This window comes from Haliotis rubra, unplaced genomic scaffold, assembly GCF_003918875.1.
Source record: "Haliotis rubra isolate DU_JTF1 unplaced genomic scaffold, ASM391887v1 Scf1047, whole genome shotgun sequence".
NCBI lineage: Eukaryota > Metazoa > Mollusca > Gastropoda > Lepetellida > Haliotidae > Haliotis > Haliotis rubra.
This window is the reverse complement of record NW_025764945.1, coordinates 214,497-242,056: the sequence shown is the minus strand read 5'-3', so window position 1 is coordinate 242,056 and position 27,560 is coordinate 214,497. Positions and strand designations below refer to the sequence as shown.

At 40.6% G+C, this 27,560-nt stretch overlaps 1 protein-coding gene across 6 annotated transcripts in view; it reads right to left on the bottom strand.

The window, feature by feature from the left end:
* Positions 1-14,731: 14,731 nt before the first annotated feature.
* The window catches only part of LOC124275371 (cyclic nucleotide-gated channel rod photoreceptor subunit alpha-like), a 154,742-nt gene continuing 141,913 nt past the window's right edge, over positions 14,732-27,560 (bottom strand). For 4 of the 6 annotated variants that reach the window (XM_046710898.1, XM_046710908.1, XM_046710916.1 and 1 more), the window contains exons 7-12: positions 22,998-23,097; positions 20,938-21,092; positions 19,617-19,703; positions 18,345-18,441; positions 16,166-17,274; positions 14,736-14,907 (exon numbers count right to left, since the gene is read on the bottom strand). In XM_046710898.1, coding sequence (XP_046566854.1) covers positions 14,787-14,907; positions 16,166-17,274; positions 18,345-18,441; positions 19,617-19,703; positions 20,938-21,092; positions 22,998-23,097 — 1,669 coding nt within the window. In that variant the 3' untranslated portion in view covers positions 14,736-14,786. Of the gene's footprint in view, positions 14,908-16,165; positions 17,275-18,344; positions 18,442-19,616; positions 19,704-20,937; positions 21,093-22,997; positions 23,098-27,560 lie in introns of all 6 variants that reach the window. The other 2 variants (XM_046710943.1, XM_046710934.1) reach the window with 2 other exon arrangements.

The following is a 27,560-nucleotide window of genomic DNA, read 5'->3' as shown; positions in this document are numbered from 1 at the left end:
CAACTATGGCAGACATTTGTAATTCTCAATCATCAGTGAAAAAACAAAAATATACTTGTATAATATGTGAAAAGGCATCTGATGATTTAAGTACACTTTCCAACATATCATCTTGGAAAACACTGCTGAGGGCCGCAAAGCTTCGTCATAATGAAACCATTTTGGAAATTGGAAAACAAACTGATGATGATAAATTTCCATCACTTCTTTATCACAGGAATTGCCGGAGCAGGTTCACTAATGAAAGAGACCTAAAACAATTCATGACGCCTGAAGATGGGCAAGCAGCAACAGAGCCCAGGGAGACATCTGTGCGTAACAGCAAGTCATCAGCTGTATATGAAGCTCTCTGTTTATTTTGCACAAGAAATAAGTACATCAAAGGATCAAACACAAGGGAGCCATTGGTAATATCATTACAGTTGAGAACAGATGACACACTGAGGAGAAAAGCCATTGAGAAATTGGATTCCAGAATCATAGCAGCTACAAGCCGGGATATTGTTGCAGCAGAGGCGCACTACCACAGGAGTTGCTACAGATCTTATACAAGAGAGGATAATAGACTTCACCACTTAACTTCAGTCACCAAAGTCACAGAAGAAGAGCAAAATTATGAAGAGGCTTTGACAGCAGCATATGATAAGCTTTTCATGTATATACGAAACACTGTATTCCAGAATCTAACTGTATTAAAGATGTCAGAGATAACCAACAGACTGAGAAACTACATGGAGGCAAAAGGATGCCAAAATATCAAGACTTCAACAACTAAGCATCTGCACAGGAAACTCAAGTCAGAATTTGGTGACAGCCTGCATATATTTCAAGATTACAATGCCAGACTTCTACTTTTTCCCAGTACATTGACAACTGAAGCCATTGAAAATCAAAATATGAAAGAAGAACTGAATGCCATAAGAAAGAACAGCAACAGCAGGAAAGCGCTTCAGGAAACAGCACTATTTCTTCGAAAAGCTATAAAGAATATTGAAGAGGAGTTACCATGGCCCCCAAAACAGTGTGATTTGGACAATCCTTCTAGGTACATTCCTACATGTGTCAAGGAATTTTTTGCAACTATTCTGGCAGGTGATTTGAAAGCTGATGTCACACACCAAAAGACGAAGATTCTAACTGAATCGTTTGGTCAAGATCTTGTTTATGCTGTTACAGGAGGAAAAAAGCTGACACCTAAGCATATCCTGCTCCCATTTGCTGTGAAAACCCTAACAGGGAATGTTGAGATGATTCAAATTTTGAACAGATTAGGTCATGGAGTTTCCCATCCAAAGTATGAAGAAATTGAAACTGCCATTTGTCTCCAAAAGCTAGCTTTGACTCAGGAGGGTGCTGTTCCTTTGCCACAGGATATCCACCCACATGTTGCAGCAACTCTTGCCTGGGACAATATTGACAGACTTGAGGAAACACTCACTGGAGGTGGAACTTCCCATAGAGTTAATGGCATTGCAATCCAACCGTCAATTCATGGCGCACATTCACACGACAGTACAACCCCAGTGGTTCAGAAGACAAGACGCCGTACAATTGACACAGTTCTCCCAGTTCTACAGCCATATAACAGTGGCAACCGTGTCGGCCCACCTTCTGTTCCACTTGTAAAGTCTTACACAGTTTCTGCTGTCAGTGAGTCAATGAAGAAAAACCTTACATGGATCATTGCAAGATTGCATAGTGCTCAGCAACAAGAAATAAGTTCCTGGACAGGTTTTAATATCCAAACACGTGATGCAGAAGATGTAAGACTGGACACCATTGGGTATCTTCCAACAATCAATGCTCCTGCAACCAGCATGTCTACAGTTCATGAAATCTTACAGCAGTCTTTGACATTATGAACACGTTGCGACTTGAAAACATTGTTGTGACATTGGATCAGGCACTATATGCAAAAGCATCTGAAATTGTATGGAAGCATAAGGAAAGATTTGAAAGAATCATTTTGAGGCTGGGTGCTTTTCACTCTGCATGTACATACCTCTCTGTACTTGGAAAACGTTTCCAAGATGCTGGTCTCAAGGACATTTGTGTTGAAGCTGGACTACTAGCAGAGAGATCTACATCTAGATTTTTTGATGGGAAACACTACAACCGCGGAGTTAGAGTCCACAAGATCATGTATGAAGCACTCATGAGACTGCAATGGAAAGGCTTTTTGCAAAGGGTCGAGGAAACAAATTGTGGCCTGCTATCTACAATTCAGTCTGCACAGACCATTGGGGAAGAGAGGATGATGGACTTCTGTACAAATCGTTTACAGCCTTTGTCACCACAGGACTTTCATTCTCGGCTACAAAGGAACAACCTGAAAACTTTCACCGAATTGAGCCAGAAGAAAAAGAAAATCCAAACAAGTCAAGTGGAGGTTGTGCTCAGAGCTGACAGGAACCTCTTTGCTCATATGGTTATTATAGCTCAAAGCAGAAAACTTGACATGAAGTCTGTTTTCAGGCATCCTCTTGGACCGCTTTCTTTATCACTCGCATATCCAGATGGTTCCATAAGAAAGACCAACAAGTCAAGCCTAGCTCGAGAACTGGAAAAAAACATCCTTCCTGAAGAGAAGCTCCCTTACCCATCCTGTACTCTGATTGATGGTATGGCACTTGTCCAGAAGATCAAAGGTGACAACAAAACCTTCCAGTTGGTTGCAGAAGAAATGTTTGTCCAGGTCCTTCATGAAGGTTACAGCAGTCAGAGGATTGATGTCGTCTTTGGTGTATACAGGAACGTGTCAATCAAAAATGCAGAGAGAGGTGAGCGTTCTGGAACTCAAGGAACACAATACAAGAACATTGCAGCAGGCCACACCATAAAACAATGGCGAAAAATCCTTTCCAACTCTTCTCAAGGAATGGGGAGGTGAGAAGTATGGAAATCGGATTGGAAACAAGGACCTCATTGTCACCTGTGCAGAAGAATGTATCAAGCTGGGCCCAAACAGTGTAGAGAGGATAGAGGAACTAACATCCACTCAAGAGGAAGCAGACACTCGGCTGTTACTCCACGCCAGACATGCTTCAAGCAATGGCTACGGGAACATAATCATTTGTGCCGAGGATACAGATGTATTTCTACTCTGTGTTGCCTTCCAATCATCTCTTGAAGCAGATCTCTACATGAAGCTAGGAACAAAGAACAGAACAAGACTCATCAAGGTTTCAAGTTGAGCCCAGGTCCTCGGTCAGAGCGTCTCTGAAGCACTACCTGCATGTCATGCATACACAGGATGCGACACTACCAGCTCATTTGCAGGAAAGGGAAAACTGTCTGCTCTCAGACTCCTCAAGGGGAATAAGAAGTACCAAGACTGCTTCAAACAACTTGGAAAGGATCCTGAGCTTAGAGAAGATCAATTTCAAGTCCTGGAAGACTTCACGTGTTCACTGTATGGATCATCTCTCAAGAGTGTCAACGATCTTCGCCACACGTTGTTCCTCCTGAGGAAGGGCGAACTTGAATCTCACCAGCTTCCTCTTTGCAGAGACTGTTTATTCAGGCACTCACAGAGAGCCTGCTACCAAGCTCATGTGTGGCAGTTGGCCATGGAATGCAAGCCTGGAATTCCATCACCTGTCGGCAAAGGATGGATCCTTGAAGAGAGAGACGGTGAAAGTGTGCTAACTGTTGAGTGGATGAGTGGTCTACCGGCACCTGAAGCTGTCCTACAGCTTTTAGCATGCAAATGCTCCAGAACATGCAAACAAAAACTGCACTTGCATGGCAAATGGACTCAAATGCACAAGCATGTGCAAGTTGCAAACCTGTGCAAACATAGAGACTGGTTCCGATGAAGAAGATGGCAGCTGTGATAACAGAGATGAGGATGACATATATGATGAATGAACACTATGTATGTAAATGTCATCAAATGCATCAAAATAATCAGGTAAATAGTGTAAACACAACATGTATTTGATATTTCATTTACAAACCTAATTGTACAGTTGATGAGAAAGGTGATTTAACTGTTTGGTGCAAGTTAGTTCACTATGATCAGAAAAATGAAATTTTCAGACACAAACATTCATAAAAAATTTTAAAAAGTGCAAGATACTAACTATTCTTTATACCATCACCAACTCTTTGACATATTTGACTAAGAAACACTTCATGACTACTAAATGGTTTGTAACAAATTTTGTTTTCTTTCACATAGAAGCGAAAATTATTTTTTTCATTTTTTTCAAGATTTTGAGACACCTCAGAGGACAAAGGTCATTTTTATGAAAAAGCTGCCACAAATACTTTGCTATCACATCAAAACATTATCACCACATGAGAGGGCTGTTGGAAAAAATAGGTCTCACTTTGCCCCCCCCAAGTGGTACCAATCACCCTCATTTTCACTCTGGGATCAAGGACTAATAACAATATCTCAGTGAGCACACTGAGAAACAAATACGTTAAGTATCACAGAGAAATTCTGTTTTTAGGAGCTGAATGAAAGATGGTGTAAAATAAATGGCGGCCATCTTGGAATATTGAGTGGCCAAAGTTATTTTTTCAGTAAGCATACCAAAGTGAACATGTATGCAAATGCTTTTACTTGTATCACAAAGTATACGCTTTTTCCATTATCTGCCCTACTAGTGTGTCTGAACGTCAAAACGTTACGTACATCTGACGTCAGTGATAATATACATTGCGCGACGCCGTTTCGCTGTAGGGAGCTAGAATTGTAGAGCTTAATGAAAATTAAACATGCTGTAGTTGAGTGCATCTTACCAAAACGTTGTCAGTAAAGTGGAAGCATTTTACGGGAGAAGGAGTGGTGAGGAGACGCGCGCGCGTGTGTGTGTGTGCGTGCGTGCGTGTGTGCTGGGCTGGCTATTATGGTTCTTCCCTATTATGTGGGCTTCATCAAAGTGGTACTGTATACACCTGAGGCCTGCAACACTTCAGGTTTCCTCCCACATTTAGCAGACCCGTCGTGATTTAACTGAAACCCTATTCAAAATCGCGTCAATCCCAGCCCAATACCACAAACTTACGAATATATAGAATGTCTTACCTATCTATCAGAACAGCAACAACGGGACTCATTCATTGGGATCGAATAATGCTTAACACATCTTCGCTTATATAATATACAGGTATAAACCATTAACGTTGTTACTCGCACGTACTTAAATTTGAAATAAAGATTTTACAGAGTTACGCCCACAGTTACAAGATCATAACATTCTGAAAGTGTGAAACTTAACTCATGCAATCCCCGACTGCCGTTTTTCAGATCCTCGCGTTGTGATTACGTCATTAAGTTTCCAAATAAAAACAATATGCCCAAGTGCAACTCATATAAACTTGTAATGGACGGGTTTGCTTTGATGTTAATGGTACTGTTATGGTCAGTATACCAACGTTCCGTGATTGCAACAGCCGCAGCTATTTCCTAACTGTAATAGCTGAAGAGATCAAGCTGACCTGGCGTTTTATGCGCGCGCAATTATAGGAACACATCTTTTATCAATCGATCAACATTTATTTCTACTCTGATGACACCACAAACCTGTAGTGCAGTTGTACGTGTAATCTATAAAATGGACGGGTTATGTAGTTAAATACCATTGGTACAGTTATCCTACATGTCTGATTTGACAATTCAGATATGAATTCCAACATGAAGGAAAACAAAATGGACTTCCCTGTCGTACTCCAAGTCGGCTTTTGGAAGTATTAAATAATTCGTTATGGTTTCTGGGATATATCTTCACATTCTCATATATAAACGTAAAAAGTAAAAGTAAAAGTGTGTTCATTTCACAACTGACACAGTGATCATCCTGAAGTTTCGGAGTATACAGAGTCAAAACCAACAAAATGAACACAGTATTTTCAGTTAGATATTTTTACGGCTTACTGTGAAACAAACATAATATCTATAGTTGCGTAACCTTCCCTAAACCCAGGTTGAGATTCCGATATATTATCTTGGTTTCGGTCAAAAAGACTAACCTTTTATTCATTACGTTAACATGTGCTGAAAATACTCAAAAGAGTATCTTGTATACTTGTTTAGGTTATTCATATCACCTTGCTTATACTAGGAACAGTAACGCCAACTGACCATGAATTAGGGAACACATATTTCCGAAGGTCATACTAAACAGCAGTTCTAAATACGGCAATAAAATATCATGAAATTTGAAAAAAAAACGCAGAAATAGTATCATCTATTTTATTTCATATTTGTTGACCCCAGGACCCCGAATACTAGTGCCATAGTGACTAAGTCAAGACAGCCATCGTCCAAATATTTAAAAAGTCCAAAACTATGTTGTCAAGACATGTGAGACTTTATTGTGATATATATATGATGCTAACCTGTTTCACTACTGTACATCCTTATCACCACCGCATTGTACATTGACTTGTCAGCCCATTAAATATTGTATAAGACATTTATAACTTTAATTGGTAATCCCCCTTGGCCGTGTCTGCCATCACATCAACTGGTCAAGGAAGTGCTACTGTTTTTCTATCTGTCCATTGTTGAGTCATCACTTGTCCATTGTTGTCAATAGCGGTATATGCTCACATCTACATGTATACGGGGAAAGACAGGGTACGAGTCCGGTATTCCTACTGTCTGTTTGGACGACCACGAGCTGGATAATGCCGTTGGTATGAAACGCCCTGGGGTTGAGCAGGTACTCCGCTCACCTCATTTATGTCTTGTGTATTTGTTTGAGCTAACTAAAGAAGTTTGAGCTCAACGTATTCCTTCGTCTTATCAACGTATTGTACGTACACCTCATCTTAAACATGAGTTAATTCCCCAGTCGACGCATATCCACGCGTTGACAGTGGTCAACATTTCTCAATTCAGTAACAAGCATGGGTTACTGAAGGCTCATTCTAACCCGGACCTTCACGTGGGAAGGGAACATATAAAATTGGCGACAAAGTAATGATGCAATCTTGTTCTACTGACACGAACAAATGCGGGGTCCCTCTTTCATGAATCAGATCAACAACCGTACATTATATCGATATTTAGAACCGGGAACAAATCTAAATTGCACCTTCAATCCGTGTTTACAGCTTGGTCAGTAGAGCATCTTCTTAGAATTATATCTTGTGGAACATCCTATATTGTATGGTCTCACCCTTTGATTGAGGTATGGTATCATCCTCGGCAAATCGGGACTTAAGCGTCAAAATCCCTTCTCCATATCTGGCATATGTGACAGTGTATCTAAAAGGCTATCCAGGCCGGTTTTGAGGTTGAAATCTGATTTGTTATGAACCGATCCCTCTGGATGGGCATATACACGCGTGCTTCCAATAAGTGAAGATCAAGATTAAGAAGATTTTTGTCAAAGTGAGTACGAAATTCAATTTTGTGTTATCTTGTGAGAATACAACATATATGGCGAAATGCCTTTTCATCAATACAATTTTCCGTCCAGAAAGTCTCCACTTGTGATATCTTTGCTGTTTATCTGTTATATATTTTCTACAAATACGTCAGTTTATTTGAGGTCTATGCTTCCGTCCAACCAACCCGTGAGGATCCAGGTCGTACTCGTCGTAAGAGGAGACTAACGGGGCCAGGTGGTTAGGTTTGCTGACTTGGTTGACACATGTCATCGTATACCAATTGCATAGATCGATGCTCATGTTGTTGATCACTGGATCGTCTGGCCCAGACTCGATTATTTACAGTCCGTCGCCATATAGCTGGAATATTGCTGATATCGGCGTTAAACAACAACAACTAAACGTCCAAACAATTATATATTTGTTATAAGTTCGGGCTTAGCTAACAAACCAATTGTCATTCAGCTTTTATAAATATAAATTTAACACATTGTGGTGACATTTCCAATGCGACAGGGAAATTAAAAACAAGAAAACTCGTTTTTGCATCATGTCTGAAAAATTCAGGACGGGGTTGGGACAGGATGTATGGGGTGAAACGGGGACAGAAAACCTTTTTGGACAGCCTTATCAAAACGTTACCAATCAGAAAACAGTCGTTGAAGCGCGGCAAAGGTAAGGCCCTGAACACAAGTACGGTATTCATACAAAATAAATGATCATCGAATCTAAGGGCCATATCTTGTTTGTTTCATTTTCAGCTGCCATCAAATATGGATGTATACTTCCGTTTGTCCGGTAGTGTAATTCATAACACAATATTAAGGCTTCTTCTGCCTATATGTATGTATCTCAAGGTTATTAGTGTGAGTGTGGAGTGTACCGTGTTTTGGTGCTTCATATGAACCTGTGAAGGTCCGGGTTAGAATATTGATCTTCAGCAACTCACGCTTGTCGTAAGAGGCAACCAATGGGATCGGGTGGTCAGGCTGGTTGACTGGGTTGACACATGTCATCGGTTCCCAATTGCGCCGATCGCCAATTGCACATGTTGTTGATCGCTGGATCGTCTGTTCCAGACTCGATTTACAGACCGCCGCCATATAGCTGGAATATTGCTTAGCGCGGCGTAAAACTAAGTTCACTCACACACTCACTTGCTTAATATGATTTCTCAAGCAGAGTATGTGCTGAAATACCAGAGTTAGACACTGGAAACAGTTGTCTGGAAGGCCTCAGGAATCTGTAGAACATCCAGCTCTCCTGCGTGAAGACCCGGGTAGGAATTAATCTTCAGTAACACGTTTGTTTTCGGTTTACAGAGATCCATCGTGTATGGAAATAGCGGATGGCCGAAAGGAAAACGTAGAAGAAATTTGTTCGGTCCAGAAAATGGAATACATGACTAAAATCAGTGACTGGATGGACCTGATTGTTCGACAAATTTCCGTGAGCAGGATGACGTCAAAGTTGTTAACATCTGGCAGAGGAGACTTAACAGAACTCAGAGCTTGAATATTTCTGGGACTCTCTACATTATGTCATATTTGAGCTGAGTGAATAAGGACCCGCGTGAAGCTGTCTTGTTTGTACCACATATACTTCCGGGTTCAAGAAAATTAACATTGTCATTGTCAAACATTTTCGCGAAAATATGGTATCATCACTATTTGACAGTGAGACACAGAGACATACTCACGATATAGTCGGGTTTGTTAGTTAAAATATTTTAGATTTAATTACTATTTTTAAATTTATATCTGTGATAATCAGATTGTTTTACTGTCCTTCGTTGACAGAATTTTACAATTTACTTTAAATTGTTAATATATTTATATCTTGATTTAGTCACAATATGGCTGAAATACTGCCGATGTGACTTAACTCACTCACTCACTAGTGGGGTTGTACAATCGTGTCTAATGTTGGCAAAGACATTTTGAATATATGGAAACGTTTGTTTTTGTCTGCTTTCATGTAAATACTAAATGCAGACGATAATATCATATTCTTGGTAGTTGTATGGAAAATAGCGAATGGCCGCCAAAACTTGTAGCAGAAATTTGTTCAGTTTCAGAAAAAATGAGCATCCAATTAGCGAATTTGGAAGACTAAGAGGCAAAATAAAGATGGGAGATTTGTTACTTGGAGTTAGGAACAATCGCATATTTTTTGCATTTGTTCGAATTAATGTCGTGATTTACGGTATATATTCATATTTTGTCTCTAACGTTAATCTCAGCACTTTCTCACACACACTAACATCATGACCACAATCTATCCCAGTATGCTATGTGATCGGTCCTTGTACCGGAAGCCCTACGTCGGTATATTTGCGCATGCGAGTAGGACGTGTTCCGGTGACGAGGCAGACTTTTTCCTTTGTGCGAGATAACACAACAACATAGGGTAATCCATCATATGTTTTTATTTACTGATTTACTACAGCAGAGTTTCGACATACCCTTGACGTATGTACACTATATACAAATAACATGTCATTATGTATAATACTGTTTGCCTTCTGACTGGCATATTTACATGAGACTTCTATGCAGTATCGTCTTCTATCACTAGCCGAATGGACCTGGTGCACCTACTGGGTATATCCTTCTGTCAGTTCACAATACATAAGGTAGAAGTGCTGGAGATACAATAATGTCTCCACTATCCAGAAGAGCCTGAACACATGCGATCAACATAGAAAATGTGTGAATTTGAATAAGGACAATGATGAAGAGAGAATACGTTGTAAGGTATCGTAGACTTAAAACATCTCACCCTCTATCGTGAGCAGTATTTTAATTTTTCAACAATATTCCAGCAAAGAATCGGAAAACCACCTCGCTTCCCATGTTATTAATATGCACATGTGGGAATCGAGCGCGTACTGTCGACATGACGGGAGATTGATTTAATTACAAATCTAACCTTTCCTCGCCTCCATTTATAACGAACCACGGTAAGATAGTCAGTCACTGTCTTGGTAAGAAGTCTTAGTAAAATTGCAGTTGTCAACAAACACATTTATTCAGTTTGCATTTGGTGCCGAAACACTACCAGTATATTTATCTGAAAATATACAATCGATATCTCAGTCCAAATAACATATATTGCCTCAAGAACTCTCTCTCAGCCTTTTTTGAGGAATATAAAACAGACGAAAATACATAATGAATAGAACCTTTGGTTTTTCTAATATCTTTCTGTTATCATGTGTCCTAAGCAAGTTGACATCTTAACAGCAGTTCCAGTATTCATTGAGATATCAAGTCTATTAGAATAGAATGACATAAAAATGTTTTTAACCAGAGTAGACACATATTCTCAATGAATGTTTTGTGAAAACAAACACCCTTCGTATACTAGACAGGATTAGGTAATGCGGCAATCGCTATGTAATGGAATAGAGATAAAACTCTCCCACTGGCTAGTAAATATGTTTGGAACCACCCTCAACCACCATAGAGCATATGTAGACTGGGTGCCAAGCATAGACCGAAATTGGATCACCCTAAAACACCAGGCAGGTGTATATTGGTCGCAAAGTATATATGGTACCGGGACCATCCGAAAACACCAGCATTGCGACGTACACTGGCTGCCAAATAACCAAGGTACTGGGACCACCAACAGTTTCCAGGCAATGTATACTGGTTGCCGAATATGGGATCACCAAGAATTATAAGTAAAGCGATGCATACTGGCTGCCAAATACCTTAGGTAGTGAGGCCACCAACAATCACATGGTAGAAGATGTGTAGTAGCTGGTAAATATATCCCAGACTTTAAACCTTTTCCTCCCGCTGTTTTTTGTTGAATGTGTGGCCTTGTATCCATGCTTACATGGAATCGCCATGGCGAGGTTCCTTGGACTCTCCTTTTCAACGGCATCAAATCCCAATGTGCCGACACATGGTGAAAGGTAACGTTCCAAAAGAAATCTCTAAACTGCTTAAATCTGAATTGTAAATCTACACCTACATATCTCTCAAAAAGCTCCAAGATAGGTATAATCAATGTATATTAAAGTAGTGTAGTAAGGTGTCATTGGCTAATGAGAAAGAAAATATGAAGGAGGCAAATGTGACTAATATCTACCCAAAAGAAACAAATGTGCAAATACTTATCAAAGAAAACGTGAAGTTGTGTAAAATATGTCAAATATGGTCAGTTTCAATGGAAGTATGTACAAAATAACAACAAACTGCATGAGACAAGTTCATTAAGGTTGGTTCCCTCGTCCAGGATCCCTCGGTCTGGCTGTGGTAAGAAAAACTGTTGAAGGTGATGTTCCAGCATTGAGATTCGGACGTCCTCATTGGAAAGTATTATCCCTCCCTGAAAGTTTTTCCCGTTTCCCAAGGCTTGATAGCTTAGACTTCCGTATCTAGTCTAAGGTATACTAGCGAATTAAACACTCCTGTTAACGGCCCTCACTTTGTGTCCTTTCATTCATACGCTATCAGTCAGATGTATGTGTTTTGAAACAATAGAAAGGTATAATATTTCAGGTTTATTTCCAACGTTCTTGATAAGCTTCACTGGATGATGGTGACGACATCATTTGTAAATGATATCATCACTGCTTTTTCAGAACCTTTGCTTCCTTAGATGCAGAGCGTTTGCTTTCTTAATTGCAGCGCTTTTGCTTCCATGGATGCAAAGCTGATGCTTTCGTAATTGCAGAGATGTTGCTTTAATAGCTGCAAAGCTGATGCTTTCTTAATTGCAGAGATCTTTCTTTCTTTGATGCAGCGATGTTTCTTTCTTAGATGTAGCGATGTTCCTTTCTTAGATGCAGCGATGTTTCTTTCTTAGATGCAGCGATGTTCCTTTTTTACTTGCAGGGCTTTTGCTTTCTTAGATACGGAACTCATACTTTCATAGTTGCAAAGATGTTGCTTTCTTCGTTGCAGTGCTTTTGGTTTCTTGGTTGCAGAGCTTTTACTTTCGTAGCTGCGGAGCGGTTGGTTTCCAAGTTACGGACAACGTTGGACAACGTGTATGGTGCTACGTCACCTCCGTACCACCAGCTTGTGAGTACCGTTATAACGCCGTCGTATGTTCCCAGTTGGAAGCATCGGGGGATGTCTTAACCTGCGACTGCAAATGAAAATATATATAACAGATCAATAAAATATTAATCTTAAAATATCTTTATACGCCGCACTGAGCAATATTCCAGCTAAAAGATCGATTCTGGTGCAGATAAATCCAGTGATTGACATCATGAACAACTGTGTTACGATGACGTGCATCAACCAAGCTGAATCGAACCCTGTACCTAGGATCCCACTCTATCGAGAGTAGTATTTCACGAAGCTTTCAACAATATTCCAGCAATAGACGGGCTTCTCACGTTATATATATTTGGGAATAGAACCCGGACCTTTGCCATGAAGAGAGACCGTTTTAACCACTAGGCTACCTTACTGTACCTCCCATCTACAACGAAGCATTTCAAGATAGTTAGTCACTGTCTTGGTAAGATCACATTTGCACATTTGCAGTTTTCAGCAAACGCATCCATTTTGTTTGTGTTCGGTGTAAAGCACTATGTTCATATGAACAAATATAATCGATATGTCAGTCCAAATAACATATGTCTGACCTGATAGCTGCCTCTTCAGACAGGCATTGGTTGCTGAAGATCACTTCTAACCCGGATCTGCCAGTCACATAACGCAAGACATTTACATTAAACTAAAACAAGGAGCGCTTTACAATTTTCATTGTTCTGGCATTAACTGTTTTCTTACGCCTCTTCCAGCGTTGTCTGGAAACAGAGATGATAAAATCATCACATTAATGTTTTAAAATCCCCATTGGTGTCTTTACAACCCACAACGACATTTCCGCGACTTCATCATAAGGGGGCGGTGGGGTAGTTTAGTGGTTGAAGCGTTCGTTCGTCACGCAGAAGACCCAGGTTCGATTCCCCACATGTGTAAAATGTGTGAATCCAAGTGCTGGTGTCTCCTGATGTGATATAGCTTGAATATTTCTAAAAGCGACATAAAATGTCCCTCACCGACTCCATATATTACCTGTAGAAGTTTGAGATTATCCTGCAGTAGGTTGACAAGAGTCTCCTGGACAGAGGTCAGTTTGTCCAACCGAAGTAAGCTGCCTGCATACGCCTCTTCTAGCGTTGCCTGGAAACAGAGATTATACTAAAGCGTGATAAAATCATCACATGTTTACAATTAATGTTTTAAAGTCCCCATTGCTGTCTTTACAACCCACACACATTATACTACCCGTCAAAAGTTTAGACTCCCTTAAAGAAATCACTATCTATTATGTATTTATATGGTTACATCGAAGATGAATTTCTCTACAACTTGGGGGAACCACCTGCAAACCTTATGCAGATTGGTTGTACGAGGATCATGCATCAAAATGCTGAAAAGCATGTGCAAATATCGTGCATGCGAACAGCTGCGTCTTGGTGTTGAGTTTTGTTAAAAATTCGTCAATTTTCACTAAGTTTCAGAATTTATTGACAATAATCTTTTCACAGTTACGAATTTGTTTTACAAGACACCAGGGCCCTTATTCTCGAAACGTTCGCAGCCCTAAGAATTCGTAACTTGGATCGTAGCCATTGTGTTAAGAATGGGTTTAAGAAGTTCGTAGGGCTACGAACGTTTCGAGAATAGCTAGCCAGAACATGTGTAAACAGTACCTTTAAACAGTATCGAATATGTTTGCAAAATCTAGGTTAGAACAGTTGCCTGAAGTAAGTGGCTACATTTACACAAGTGAGTCTACACATTTGATGGGTAATATAGAATAACATGTCCACGACTTCATCATATGGAGACGGTTGATCGTAACCTTCATTCTACATTTAATTTGCCTGACCCTACGGGGCGGTTGAATGTTATTCTACAACGACAATAACCATAACCATAACACCTGCGATCCTACATTAAAAGAATGTCATGTAGTAATAAGAGAACATATGAAGGCTCATTTTACAATTATAATTTGGCCACTTATATAGCGCTGAACTCCCCGCCGCATGGACATGTCCTATGGGCATAATTGACACTCTAACCCGGATAACCCAAGATCAGACTTATCCCACCGGGTACCCATTTTCTGCTGGGTGAACAGAGGCAATTGCACTCCATTTCACAGAGGCAATTTGGAACAAACTCACTTGCCTAATGTGAGAACGCAAACATGTTTCATTGTAGGGCAGGACAGAACACCAATTCTCAGAGTTCTAAGTCCCAGAAACTCTCAGGAGTCAAGCTGTCAAACAAACTTACTCATCCAAAGATTCCGTTCCCAACGTTGATTAACTTCAACTGATTTGGGACTTGTGTTCCATACACAGGCCACACACTTAAAGTTACAATTATTGCGTATGTGAACTTTGCAATACGTACAGTTAGTCTGAAAATAGTTTGTCATTATCTGTGTCAAGAAAATATCGATTCTAAAAAGATTAAAAAACAAAGAACATACAGGCAATTTCTCCTTTGTCCATTTTCTGCTAAATGGCCTGATGCATCATCATCATCAAAATATGAACTGTCTTTCCTGTGAATAAAGGTAATACTCAACTATAATATGGATAATTCTATTGTATGGTTGAATAAATGTATATAATTGGTTGCAAACCATCAAATATATTCCGCTTTTATAATGTAGAATACCGTATATTCTGACACGTGCCCAAGTTTTATATCGGATTTTAGTATTTTTTTTAATGTCATATTGATGTAAGCATAAAAGAAATAAACGTTACATGACTTTGTAATGAAGAACAAAAACACGGGTTAAAATGTCCTAACTGCGGTAACAGTGAAGGTATTAAGTCAGCTACGTCTATAATCCTATAAATGTTCAAAAGAATTGACCCATTTCTCACACCAAAGAGATTAAACTCAGTCTGGGTCGCGTTTCTAGAAAGCTCTCTCTCTCTCTTTGAAAGACATGGCATTTTTCTCACTGAAAACAGGAGCCAACGTTTCAATTGGACTCTAATACATTCGATCAACGAAGTGAAAATTGCAGTATGTTGTAAGAAGTCGAGCCCAATTTAACCTCTCACTCTCTAACTGGCCGGTCAGCAATAACGAATGGGCCAATATGTCACTAACATAGCCTTCTAGAATGAAGCCCAGATTAAGTGAACTAGGTCTTCAATGATATTAGTAATAAAGGGTAATCTCATTAAAATCAGTTATTCTACCCCGACACTTTAACTCTCTCTTTAACCCAATGACTAGAAGCGTTAGGTGGATTTCCTTATTAACGAAGGAGCAGTGGGGTAGCCCAGTGGTTAAGACGTTCGCTCGTCATGCCAAAAACCGAGTTTGAGTCCAATTGGGTAAAATGTGTGAAGCCCATTTATGATGTTCCCCGCCGTGATATTGCTGGAGTATTGCTCAAAGCGGCGTAAAACTAAACTCACGAAGCTGGAGCTAAGCGTCTAAATCAGATTGTCTGATATCCGTGGCTCGGCAATGGAGGAGACCGAAACGTTTCATAAGTAAAAGCGGCGCCATTATATTGTTGTGCATATTTCACAGTTCCTGTCGGTTTTGGCCCTGTCCGTATCTACATCCGAAAGGCAATGCTAAGGACTGATTGTGTCTCATGTGGAGATTCATTTGTACGAATTGTAATTAGCAGAATCGTTTTAGAAGCTTAGAACCTGATTGGCCAAAGGACCCACGCAGCCTCCGTTTCGATGTTACCAGAGGATGAACTGACGTGACAGCAACACAGAGAGTTATATCTGGGTAGAAGAATTTGATTTTAATGAGGTTGCAACAGAAGTTGAAGTTAGTACCTTGGCGACAGTTGACTAGAGTCACAAGAAGACTTATCGACGTCACAGGTGTAAGTGCTGATAGACTTAGCAGGAGGAGGGGTTAGTATGCTGTAAGCTGGGTTAGATGATGCTAGAGGAGGAGTGGAGATATGAGCCACGTAATCCCTCGGCGGTGAACTCAGGCGAAGGGCGAGGCGAGAGTTATCTCTCCTTATTAATTCTGAAGCAGAAGAGCTTTTGCATCTTGGTATATCAAACTTCTTGACATTATCAACAGGAGGAGGGGTGTATTGTCTTTGCCTCAGAAGGTTCGCGCTAGGAGGGGGCGTGAACTCGCGCGAACTTGATTGTTTCGCGGAAGGAGGAGGCGTAAATTCTCTAGAACTACTTTTTTTGGCTGTTGGAGATGGAGTACAATCTCTGGAAGATGACATGTTGACCGGCAACGGTGGAGGTGTGTATTCTTTCTGACTTCGAAGTGCTTTCTCATCCGATATTTCTTTGGCTTTTAATTGTTTTAGCTTTCCAGCTGTGGTCAGATCAATGATTTGGTTGTCTTTTGTGTCGGACGATTTGTCGTCTGCTTCACTGTCACATGACTCCTGATCGTCGGTCCTCACCGCCATATAACCAGGCCGTTTCTTTGACTGAAGAGTATTTATAAACACTTGGGATAGTTTAGACACTTTCGCCTGTGCATCCTTATCAGAACCACTGTCCTGAACAGAGGATGCCTGGTCCTCAGTTGTCCCTCTGTTGTCCAAAGTGATCCCGTCATCACCTTTCTTCCTCTTAACCTTCCTATGAAACAAACGCCTTAAATTACCACAAACCGTTTCAAAAAGCCCACTACTTTGAGAATACTTCACTTCTGAATCAAAAGGACCATCCTCGGAATTAAAAGAGAAGCCCATATTTTTCAAACTGTTCCCTTTACTGAACCTTGGAGATGAGGGCGACTGCTCGTGGCGCCTCAGTTTCGGAGACATGCTACGGATGGTCATAAGGAGGGAGTTCTTCACCCCGTGAAGTCCCTCGGAACCCTCCTCCCTCTGAAGCGGCTTCACCTTCTGGCGATGGGCTTCTATCTCCCGTAGGCGACGTTGTCCATAGTCTCGGATGATGGACTGAAAGAAGCAGGCAATGGGTGATTTATTGAATGATTGATTGAATAATTGACTGACTGACTGAATGATTGAATGACTGACGGATTGATTGATTGATCCGTGAGTGAGTGAGTGAGTGAGTGAGGTGTGATACTGCTTATAACAGTTTTCAAATTAAATGATGTAGTGTCGTTTTAATGGTGGAGAAATGCTCGACCGCATGTGGGTCTTAGAGATTCCACACACTGGTGAAACAAATTTGCACGAGTGTGGTTCTGACAAACCAAGAAACATAATGGTACCGACCCGGGATTCGAAACCACAATCATAGGTTTCTGGTGCGCTCAAGGGACGCAACTGGGCAGTAAGGTGCCGGACCCTTGAATAGTAGGCCTACCCGTGCCATCAGTGAAGGAAGGAAGACGAGGAGACTGTGAAATAGTGCGGTAACTTGACCTCAATATTCCATAATTTAACCTAATTTCCTCGTTCAAAGTGTCACCCTCCGTGAAACAAGCCCGTGAAGATTCGTGTTAGAATTGATCTAAGAGGCGACTAAGGGGATCGGGTGGTCAACACATGTCATCGTATCCCAGTTGCGTAGATCGATGCTCACGATGCTGATCACAAGACTGCCTGCTCCAGACTCGATTATTTTCAGACTGCCACCATGTAGCTGGAATATTGCTGAGTGCAGCGTTAAAAAGCAAGAAAACCCCTTTGAAATTTAGAGGTGTACCTCTGTCAACAATATTTATAGAGCGAAATATACCGTATAAACACAACAATTATCAAAATGACGATGATGACGACGGCGATGGTAATGATGGTAATAATCGACATAAAGGAAAAATATTTCCACAAATCGAAAATAACTCCCCAACAAAAAAAAAAAAGAAAAAATGAAACCAATATGTCTTCTTATGGGGACCAAAACGATGAAAGGAATATTGTTAAATTGAAACGATGCAATTTAGTATTGAAACGTGTATTACAAGATTAAACCTCCTGTTCATCGTTTGAAACATGCCTCAAACCAGTGTGACACATCTGCATGTATCTCAAGGCGGGAGATTGAACGGTGATTTTACCTCCGCATCAGGATGATCCTTTAAGGCCCCAAGTACATCTTCCCTGGACAGCACAAACAGCTCGGAGTAACCCACGGAGCGCACGTCAGCTGTACGTCTAGACGGGAGACAGGAGAGTAGACAGTCATACAGGTGAGTGTGTGAGTTTAGTTTTACGCCACATGTAGCAGTATTCCAGCAATATCACAGAGGGGATCACCAGAAATGGGCTTCACATATTGTGCCCACGTGGGGAATCGAACCCGGGTCTTCGGTTTGACGAGCGAACGCTTTAACCACAAGGCTACCCATCCGCCCCCAGACATTCATGAGTGTAAATGAGTAAGTATTTTATTATTAATAAGCAATATTTGGAATGCCCAGTGCTTCCATTTTTGTATCATAAAACTATTATTTATTCAACATATTGTCTCGTTTCTTAGATTGTTTTCTCGTTATTTCAGTTATAAGTTTCGAGTATTTTTTCGATGATTCGAAATATTATATTCTCATTGTCTCGGTTATTTTCTCAATTTCACTTATTTTCTTGAAATTTCGAGAATTTATTCGTTACTTCGATTATTTTCTCGTTACTTGAAATTTCTTTTGAAAACTGAAAATTCGAGGATTAGCTGAAAACATGTGATACCACAACTGTATTTCGAAATTTATGGCAAGCAGTCACAACGATTGGTGGCGCCTGGAACGGCTGGGCAACCCATGCCCATATAAAATGATGACATATATTGAAGGAGGGTAGTTTATGCCCCAGGAACGAAGTTACCTTGATGTTTTACTAATTATTTACTACTATTTATACATCTGAATGAATGGTGAAATTAACCAATGTTTTGAAGCATGCATTACTTTTCTTTGACATGGAGACACAAACGTGCGAAGAATATGTGGATGAATTATTGAAACAGGTATTACCGACAAGGGATATGTTTAGTCAGCTCATGTATTTGTTTGGTTTGTTTTCAGTTGCTTAACGCCACATTCAGCAATATTCCAGCTAAATAGCCGCGGTCTGTAAAAAAACAGTCTGGACCAGACAATCAAGTGATCAACAGCATCAGCATCGATCTATACAACTTGGAAACGATGACATGTGTCAACCAAGTCAGCAAGCCTGACCAACCAATCCGTTAGTTGCCTCTTACGACAAGCATGGGATGCCGAAAACCAATTCTATCTCGGCTCTTCATGGTTTCAGATCATGTTTCAGTTATGTACATTAATACTTAATAGTAATGCATTATCGCACAATGTAATTAAGTGTTAAAATATTACCTGTTTATGCCGCCATCAAGATTAAGAATTCCTATTTCTCCGAAGAAGTCCCCTGCTGCCATTCGTTTCAGGACGGTGCCAGTTTCACTGCAACATCATTAACCATTGTCTCATATCCACCCTTAACTATCTATCAAACACTCTTTTTATTCTAATCAGCTGTCTAGCACCTTCTCTTTATGGAATAAACAAGTTCCCCATTGGCGTCCAAGGTAAACATCGACATTATGAGTGAGTGATAGAGTTTTATGCCGCTTCCAGCATATTCCAGCAACAAATAACGGGCTTCACTCATTAATGCGTATTTTGGAATCAGACCGGTTTTCGGCATGACGAGACAAGCATAACCACAAGGATACCCCAGTGTTCTGACTATTTTGATCGACTTTGAGTTTACACCTCTTTTGATAATATTCCAGCAATTTCAGGCAATGAATGGACTTCACTCATTGTACTCATGTTGGAAATCGAACCAGGGCTTTCGGCGTGACGAGGGACGCTTTAACCACTGGGCTACACCAATGTTATGACGATTGTGATAATGGTCAGGTCATATGATCCATACATGTATACTCTGAATGAGTGAGTTTAGTTTTACGCCGCTTTTAGCAATATTCCAGCATTATTAAGGCTGGAGACACCTGAAATAGGCTTCACACATTGTAGCCATATTCGGAACTGAACCCGGGTCTTCGGCTTGACGAGGTAACGCTTAAACCACTAGGGTACTCCACCGTCCCTGAGGTGAGGTGAGGTGAAATTGGGTTTAACGTCGTACTTGAGAATATTTCGCTCATATGACGACGTGCATGCGTGTGTATGTGTATGTGCGGCTGCTTGTACTAACCCAGACTGAAGCTGGTTTTATAGTGCTAGCCCACTGAGATACCATGAAGTGAAGCATGAATACCCCGCTCAGACACATTATACTGACTCCGAGCCGACCAATCCTTGTTGTACCCATTAATGCCGAGCGCCAGGCAGGAACCAACAAGTACCATATTTTAACGTCTTTTGGTATGACGCGATCGGGGATCGAACCCGCGACCTTCCGCTCTCCGGGTGGACGCTCTAATCACTACACCACGGAGGCGGTTCCACCGTCCCTGAAGATACTGAAGTGAATGAGTGAGTTTAGTTTTACACCGCACTCAGCAATATTCCAGCTATATGGCGGTGGTCTGACCACCAGATCCCGTTAGTGGCCCTAAGCATGGGTTACTGAAGATCAGTTCTAACCCTGGATCTTCACGGGTCTGTAGATACTGAAAAGACTCATACTGTATTTTCAGGTAGTAGTTATAAAGGATATCACTCATACCTGATGACCTCGACAACACCATCTGCAACAATGAACATCTCCCTGGCGACCTCCCCCCTCCGGCAGATTAGATCCCCGGGGGTGAAGATGTAGGCTCGCATCTTGAGGACCAGGTCGTGGAGGAACTCCGGCTGACATTCCTGGAAGATCGTCACCTAGGCAACGAACATGAACCTGAGTGAATGCAGATTTGGTACGTCAACTTGACAAAAATCATGAGTTTTGAGAAACACGGATGGCACACGTCACTAAGGCATCAATCATGAATATTGATGAACACGGATGTGACACGTCACCAAGGCAACAATCATGTATATTGATGAACACGGATGTGACACGTCACCAAGGCAACAATCATGTATATTGATGAACACGGATGTGACACGTCACCAAGGCAACAATCATGAATATTGATGAACACGGATGTGACACGTCACCAAGGCAACAATCATGTATATTGATGAACACGGATGTAACACGTCACCAAGGCAACAATCATGTATTTTGATGAACACGGATGTAACACGTCACCAAGGCATCAATCTTGTATATTGATGAACACGGATGTGACACGTCACCAAGGCAACAATCATGTATATTGATGAACACGGATGTAACACGTCACCAAGGCAACAATCATGTATATTGATGAACACGGATGTGACACGTCACCAAGGCAACAATCATGTATATTGATGAACACGGATGTGACACGTCACCAAGGCAACAATCATGAATATTGATGAACACGGATGTGACACGTCACCAAGGCAACAATCATGTATATTGATGAACACGGATGTAACACGTCACCAAGGCAACAATCATGTATTTTGATGAACACGGATGTAACACGTCACCAAGGCATCAATCTTGTATATTGATGAACACGGATGTGACACGTCACCAAGGCAACAATCATGTATATTGATGAACACGGATGAAACACGGCATCTAAGGCATCAATCTTGTATATTGATGAACACGGATGTGACACGTCACCAAGGCAACAATCATGTATATTGATGAACACGGATGTGACACGTCACCAAGGCAACAATCATGTATATTGATGAACACGGATGTGACACGTCACCAAGGCAACAATCATGTATATTGATGAACACGGATGTGACACGTCACCAAGGCAACAATCATGTATTTTGATGAACACGGATGTGACACGTCACCAAGGCAACAATCATGTATATTGATGAAAACGGATGTGACACGTCACCAAGGCAACAATCATGTATATTGATGAACACGGATGGAACACGGCATCTAAGGCATCAATCATGTATATTGATGAACACGGATGTGACACGTCACCAAGGCAACAATCATGTATATTGATGAACACGGATGTGACACGTCACCAAGGCAACAATCATGTATATTGATGAACACGGATGTGACACGTCACCAAGGCAACAATCATGAATATTGATGAACACGGATGTGACACGTCACCAAGGCAACAATCATGTATATTGATGAACACGGATGTAACACGTCACCAAGGCGACAATCATGTATATTGATGAACACGGATGTAACACGTCACCAAGGCAACAATCATGTATATTGATGAACACGGATGTGACACGTCACCAAGGCAACAATCATGTATATTGATGAACACGGATGTAACACGTCACTAAGGCGACAATCATGTATATTGATGAACACGGATGTAACACGTCACCAAGGCAACAATCATGAATATTTGTGAACAAGGATGAGACATGTCACCTGACAATAATCCCAAACACTGATGAACACCGGTGACAAATAGATGTGTTTTTAATCAACAGAAGGGAACCAAGAGGAAAGTTTGAAATTTGAAAAAACATTATCAAGCCACCATAAAATATCCTGTCTGTTATCATCGTGTTCAAGCTTGTTATTCTTACCATTTTATCGCCATTATCTATAACATCGTACGTGCATGTAGTGTTAGTGATTTTCTTGGAAGGTTTCTGTTCAGCATATAAGACATGTTTCAGATGAACTTTTCAAACTAGTGAATCGTTTCCCAGACATGTTACATAACTCACCTTTTTCAGCGTTTCAAGATTGACGTGGATTGCGAGTTCTGTTTTTAGCTTGTCTGGCAGGAGACCAAGAGAGTTGATGTCGCAGCCGTTGAGGCGACCCCTGCAACAGGAAGAGGAAGTACCAACACGCATCTTTACATCCTCTTGAGGAGATTCTTTTTATCATACTTGACGTTTTTGCTTGTACGGCTGTTGGTGCTCGACGATGTCATGAAGTGTTTCTGCGTGCTTTGCCTCACCTTCTTCTACTTTTTACGTCGACTTCAATATAGTGAGTGAGTGAGTTTAGTTTTACGCCGCACTCAGCAATATTCCAGCCATATGGCGGCGGTCTGTAAAGAATCGAGTCTGGACCAGACAATCCAGTGATCAACAGGATGAGCACCGATCTGCGCAATTGGGAACCGATGACATTTGTCAACCAAGTCAGCGAGCCTGACCACCCGATCCCGTTGGTCGCCTCTTACGACAAGTATAGTCGCCTTTTGTGGCAAGCATTGGTTGCTGAAGACCTATTCTACCCCGGATCTAACTTCAATATAAGAAATATATAGCAGATTGATCATGGCCTGGTCATGGCCAATTCAACAAGTGAATATTCAGAATAGTTTCCACACATAAAAAAGTCTTTAACAGACCTTGCATGAACTTGTACGAAGTCAATATTATAACGAAAACAAACTTTTATAATCATAAAAATCACTCACCAAAAGTTTGAAGAGCGAACGCTTTGACCACATGGCTACCCATCCGCCCCACAGACATACATGAGTGTAAATGAGTAAGTATTTTATTATTAATAAGAAATATTTGGAATGCCCAATGCTTCCATTTTTGTGTCATAAAACTATTATTTATTCAACATATTGTCTCGTTTCTTAGATTGTTTTCTCATTATTTCAGTTATTTTCTCGAAGTTTCGAGTATTTTTTCGATGATTCGAAATATTATATTCTCATTGCCTCGGTTATTTTCGCAAATTTCACTTATTTCTTGATATTTCGAGAATTTATTCGTTACTTCGAATATTTTCTCGTTACTTGAAATTTCTTTTGAAAACTGAAAATTCGAGAATTAGCTGAAAACATGTGATAAAACGAAAACCGTAAGTGTATACTGCCTCATCGGCCATACTTTTCACAAACACATGCCAAGGCAGGTCAATTGTTTAATGTGAAAACACAAGACTATGCCATATAAGTTAAATTGCCTTATATATCATTTTGGTGTCTAACGCGCCACTTTTGGAAATGCCTCAACACGATATCGCTAACGCTTGTTTAAATGCTAGAGTTTTATATATAGAAATTGTTTAATTCGTCTCACCAAATACATTTACAGAATCGAAATTACAATATATTGCAAGTTAAAATGTATAAGCCACCATAACGTTTATGAGAGACGTTAAAAGCATTTGAGTCTATGACATCACAAACTAAGTACAAAAATGAATAAATATATGAAAATTAAACATAAAAGGGAACCTTTCACACCATAGAAACTAACATAATCAAATCTAGAGGTCACAGACAGCAAACACATTAGCACTCTTGCAATTATCCTCCTCTCGGGCGGTCGGGTAGCCTAGTGGTTAAAGCGTTGGCTCGTCACGCCGAAGAGCCGGGTTCGATTCCCCACATGGGTACAATGTGTGAAGCCCATTTATGGTGTCCCCGCCGTGATATAGCTGGAATATTGCTAAAAGTGGCGTAAAACTGAACTCACTCACTCACTCACTACCCTCCTCTCACATACACACACAAGGGAGATAACTCAATATCTCATTCGCCTCACGCTTGTTTCTCTGACGCCTGTGTAAACGCTAGGGTTATATATATTCTAGATCAGCTGTCTGTCTACAGCATTGACGCACTATGGTAACAATAGGACGGAAAGGGGGGTTAATCTGAAAGCAGCCATTTAAGTATTGTAACTGTTTTGGACTAGGTGTGATGACAATGGGTTAACTAGCCTATCACTGAGAAAGTTAAGTTGGTTGGTTGGGTGGTTGGCTTGTTGTTTAACACCGCACTCAGCAATATTCCAGCTATATGGCAGCGGTCTGTAAATAATCAAGTCTGGACCAGACAAGGCAATAATCAACAGCATGAGCATCGATCTGCGCAATTGGTATACGATGACATGTGTCAACCAAGTCAGCGAACCTGGCCACCCGATCCCCTTAGTCGCCTCTTACGACAAGCATGCTTACTGAAGACCAATTCTAACCCGGATCTTCACGGGTAGAGAAAATGAAGATAGAATAACAGAATAGCAATAGGAAAATCTAAGATTGTCCAATGCGGGAACCTATTGCTCAAGAACAGAATCCTTTTGTCTGTATGCTACCTCAAATTGTATGATTGATGTCTGTATAGCGTTAATTACCTGAATTACAAACAGATACAGTCGAAACTGACACAAGTCATGAATCACACCGTCTAGACGAGGACCGACAATGGACACCAGATCGCCGAAAACACTCTGTCTTAAATTACTTTAGATTGAGTGCTTCAATGACGAGGAAACACCTGCTGTCACTGGGTGTTAAACTAAAGGAAATATTCACCTGAGAACGTTTGCAATATCATCGTTGTATCTGCCATCATAATCATCATGGCCATGTGGCTGATGTGAAGTGAGTGAGTTTAGTTTTACTGACTGAAAGACTCTACAGGTTCTGATCTCTGACGTATGTTTAATGTCAGCTATATGACGCTTGCCTGTAAATCACAGACAATCCAGCGTTTGATCACGACCAACGTCAACCCCGTGTGTCAACAATCCATTAACTTGTGGACAGAAAGCCCAGCGTGATGAGGGTCTCAGATGGGAACCATTTGAGTAACGCCCTCGACCACTGGTATGTTGCTCACACCTTGACAAAACGGGATTCGAACCAACGACCAACTCCTCACAGCGAATTCCAGCGCCTTGGAGGATTGGCCACCCGAGTATTTCACCAAAGTGGAAACGTCTTAGACTTCGGGCTTTCCACCCACATTAACATGACTAACCATCAAGTAACTGGGATTTGCTCAAAGTGGCGTTAAGGGCGGTCGGGTAGCTTAGTGATTAAAACGCCGAATACCCGGGTTCGATTCCCTACATGGGTAAAATATGTGAAGCCCAATTCTGGTGTCCCCTGCAAGGATATTGTGGAATAATGCTAAAAGCGGCGTAAAAATAAACTCACTCACTCCAAGTGGCGTTAAACAACATATAAAAAGTATGAAACGACAATATAAGTGTATTCTGAGCAAGGCCAAGATCAAGAGTGATTGAAGTGGAATTCATTTCGACAGAAATCCACCTCGCTCACCCATTTGTATTGGGAATACAAAAACTCAACAACATAAAATTAAATTTTCACCGATACTTAAAATATATTGATGGATAAGATTAAGTGATGCACCTGGAAAACAGCCGGTGTAAAACCAATTAACAGACCTATTATAATTGTTTGATCTGCATTCTACAAGTTGGTGAGTCATACGTAAAACATACCAACACTAAGATCAATAAGTAAGAACTAATCCCAGTTGTTTATTGGGTTCATCGGCAGTCCCATTTGTACTTCTTATTCCCAAACTGGCCTCTTCCAATTACGTACCAGTTGTTATTCAATTACATGCTTACATGCTGTTGTTAATGTTAATCTGTTTGTCAAAATATATACTCCAAAGTTCAAACTCACTAGTGTAAATATAGCCACTTACTTAAGTCAACTCTTCTAAACTAGATTTTGCAAAATTTTCAATACCGTTTAAAGATACTGTTTACACATGAACTGATGTATTGTAAAACAAATTCGTAACGTTGAAAAGATTATTGTCATGAGTTAAAAACATGATGAAACTGAGTAAAAATTGGCGAATTTTTAACAAAATTTTACACAACACAGCTGTTCACATACACAATATTTGCACATGCTTTTTAGCAATTTAATACATGATCCTCGTGCAATTCATCTGCATAAAGTTTGCAGTTGGTTCCCCAAAGTTAGTTTAGAAACTCATCCTCGATGTCACCACACATATATGCATAACATATAATGAGTGCTTTAAGTGAGTCTAAACCATTGATGGGTAGTACACCATGTCATCTGCTGTTTGTCAAAACATACTTTGTATATATGTTACCGTGAAATGACTAAGACGATCAGCCATTTTGCTATTGGCTATATAAATAGGTTTGGACGTCTCCATCAAATTTGATGTAAATGTGCTTGATAACGATTGCCAATGTTCGTGATGCACGAAATAAATCGCCAAGACGCATTTTGTAGCCCCGACTCTCAGAAACAAGAAACACATGTCTTAGTCGGATACATGGGAAAGATCGTGCGAAAAATCAGTATAAATGACCAATACAACACTGCAATATCACTGCACATAAAGTCACACAGAGAGAATGCCAAGGTTAACCCAGGAAGAAGAAGAACGAGCAGAAGGGATAGTTGAATGGCTGACTCTCGTAGTTATTTCATGAAATGACTGAAATTTTTAGTCATTTCACGAAATGACTGATTTCACAATCTGACTGTAACATATATGCTTCTCA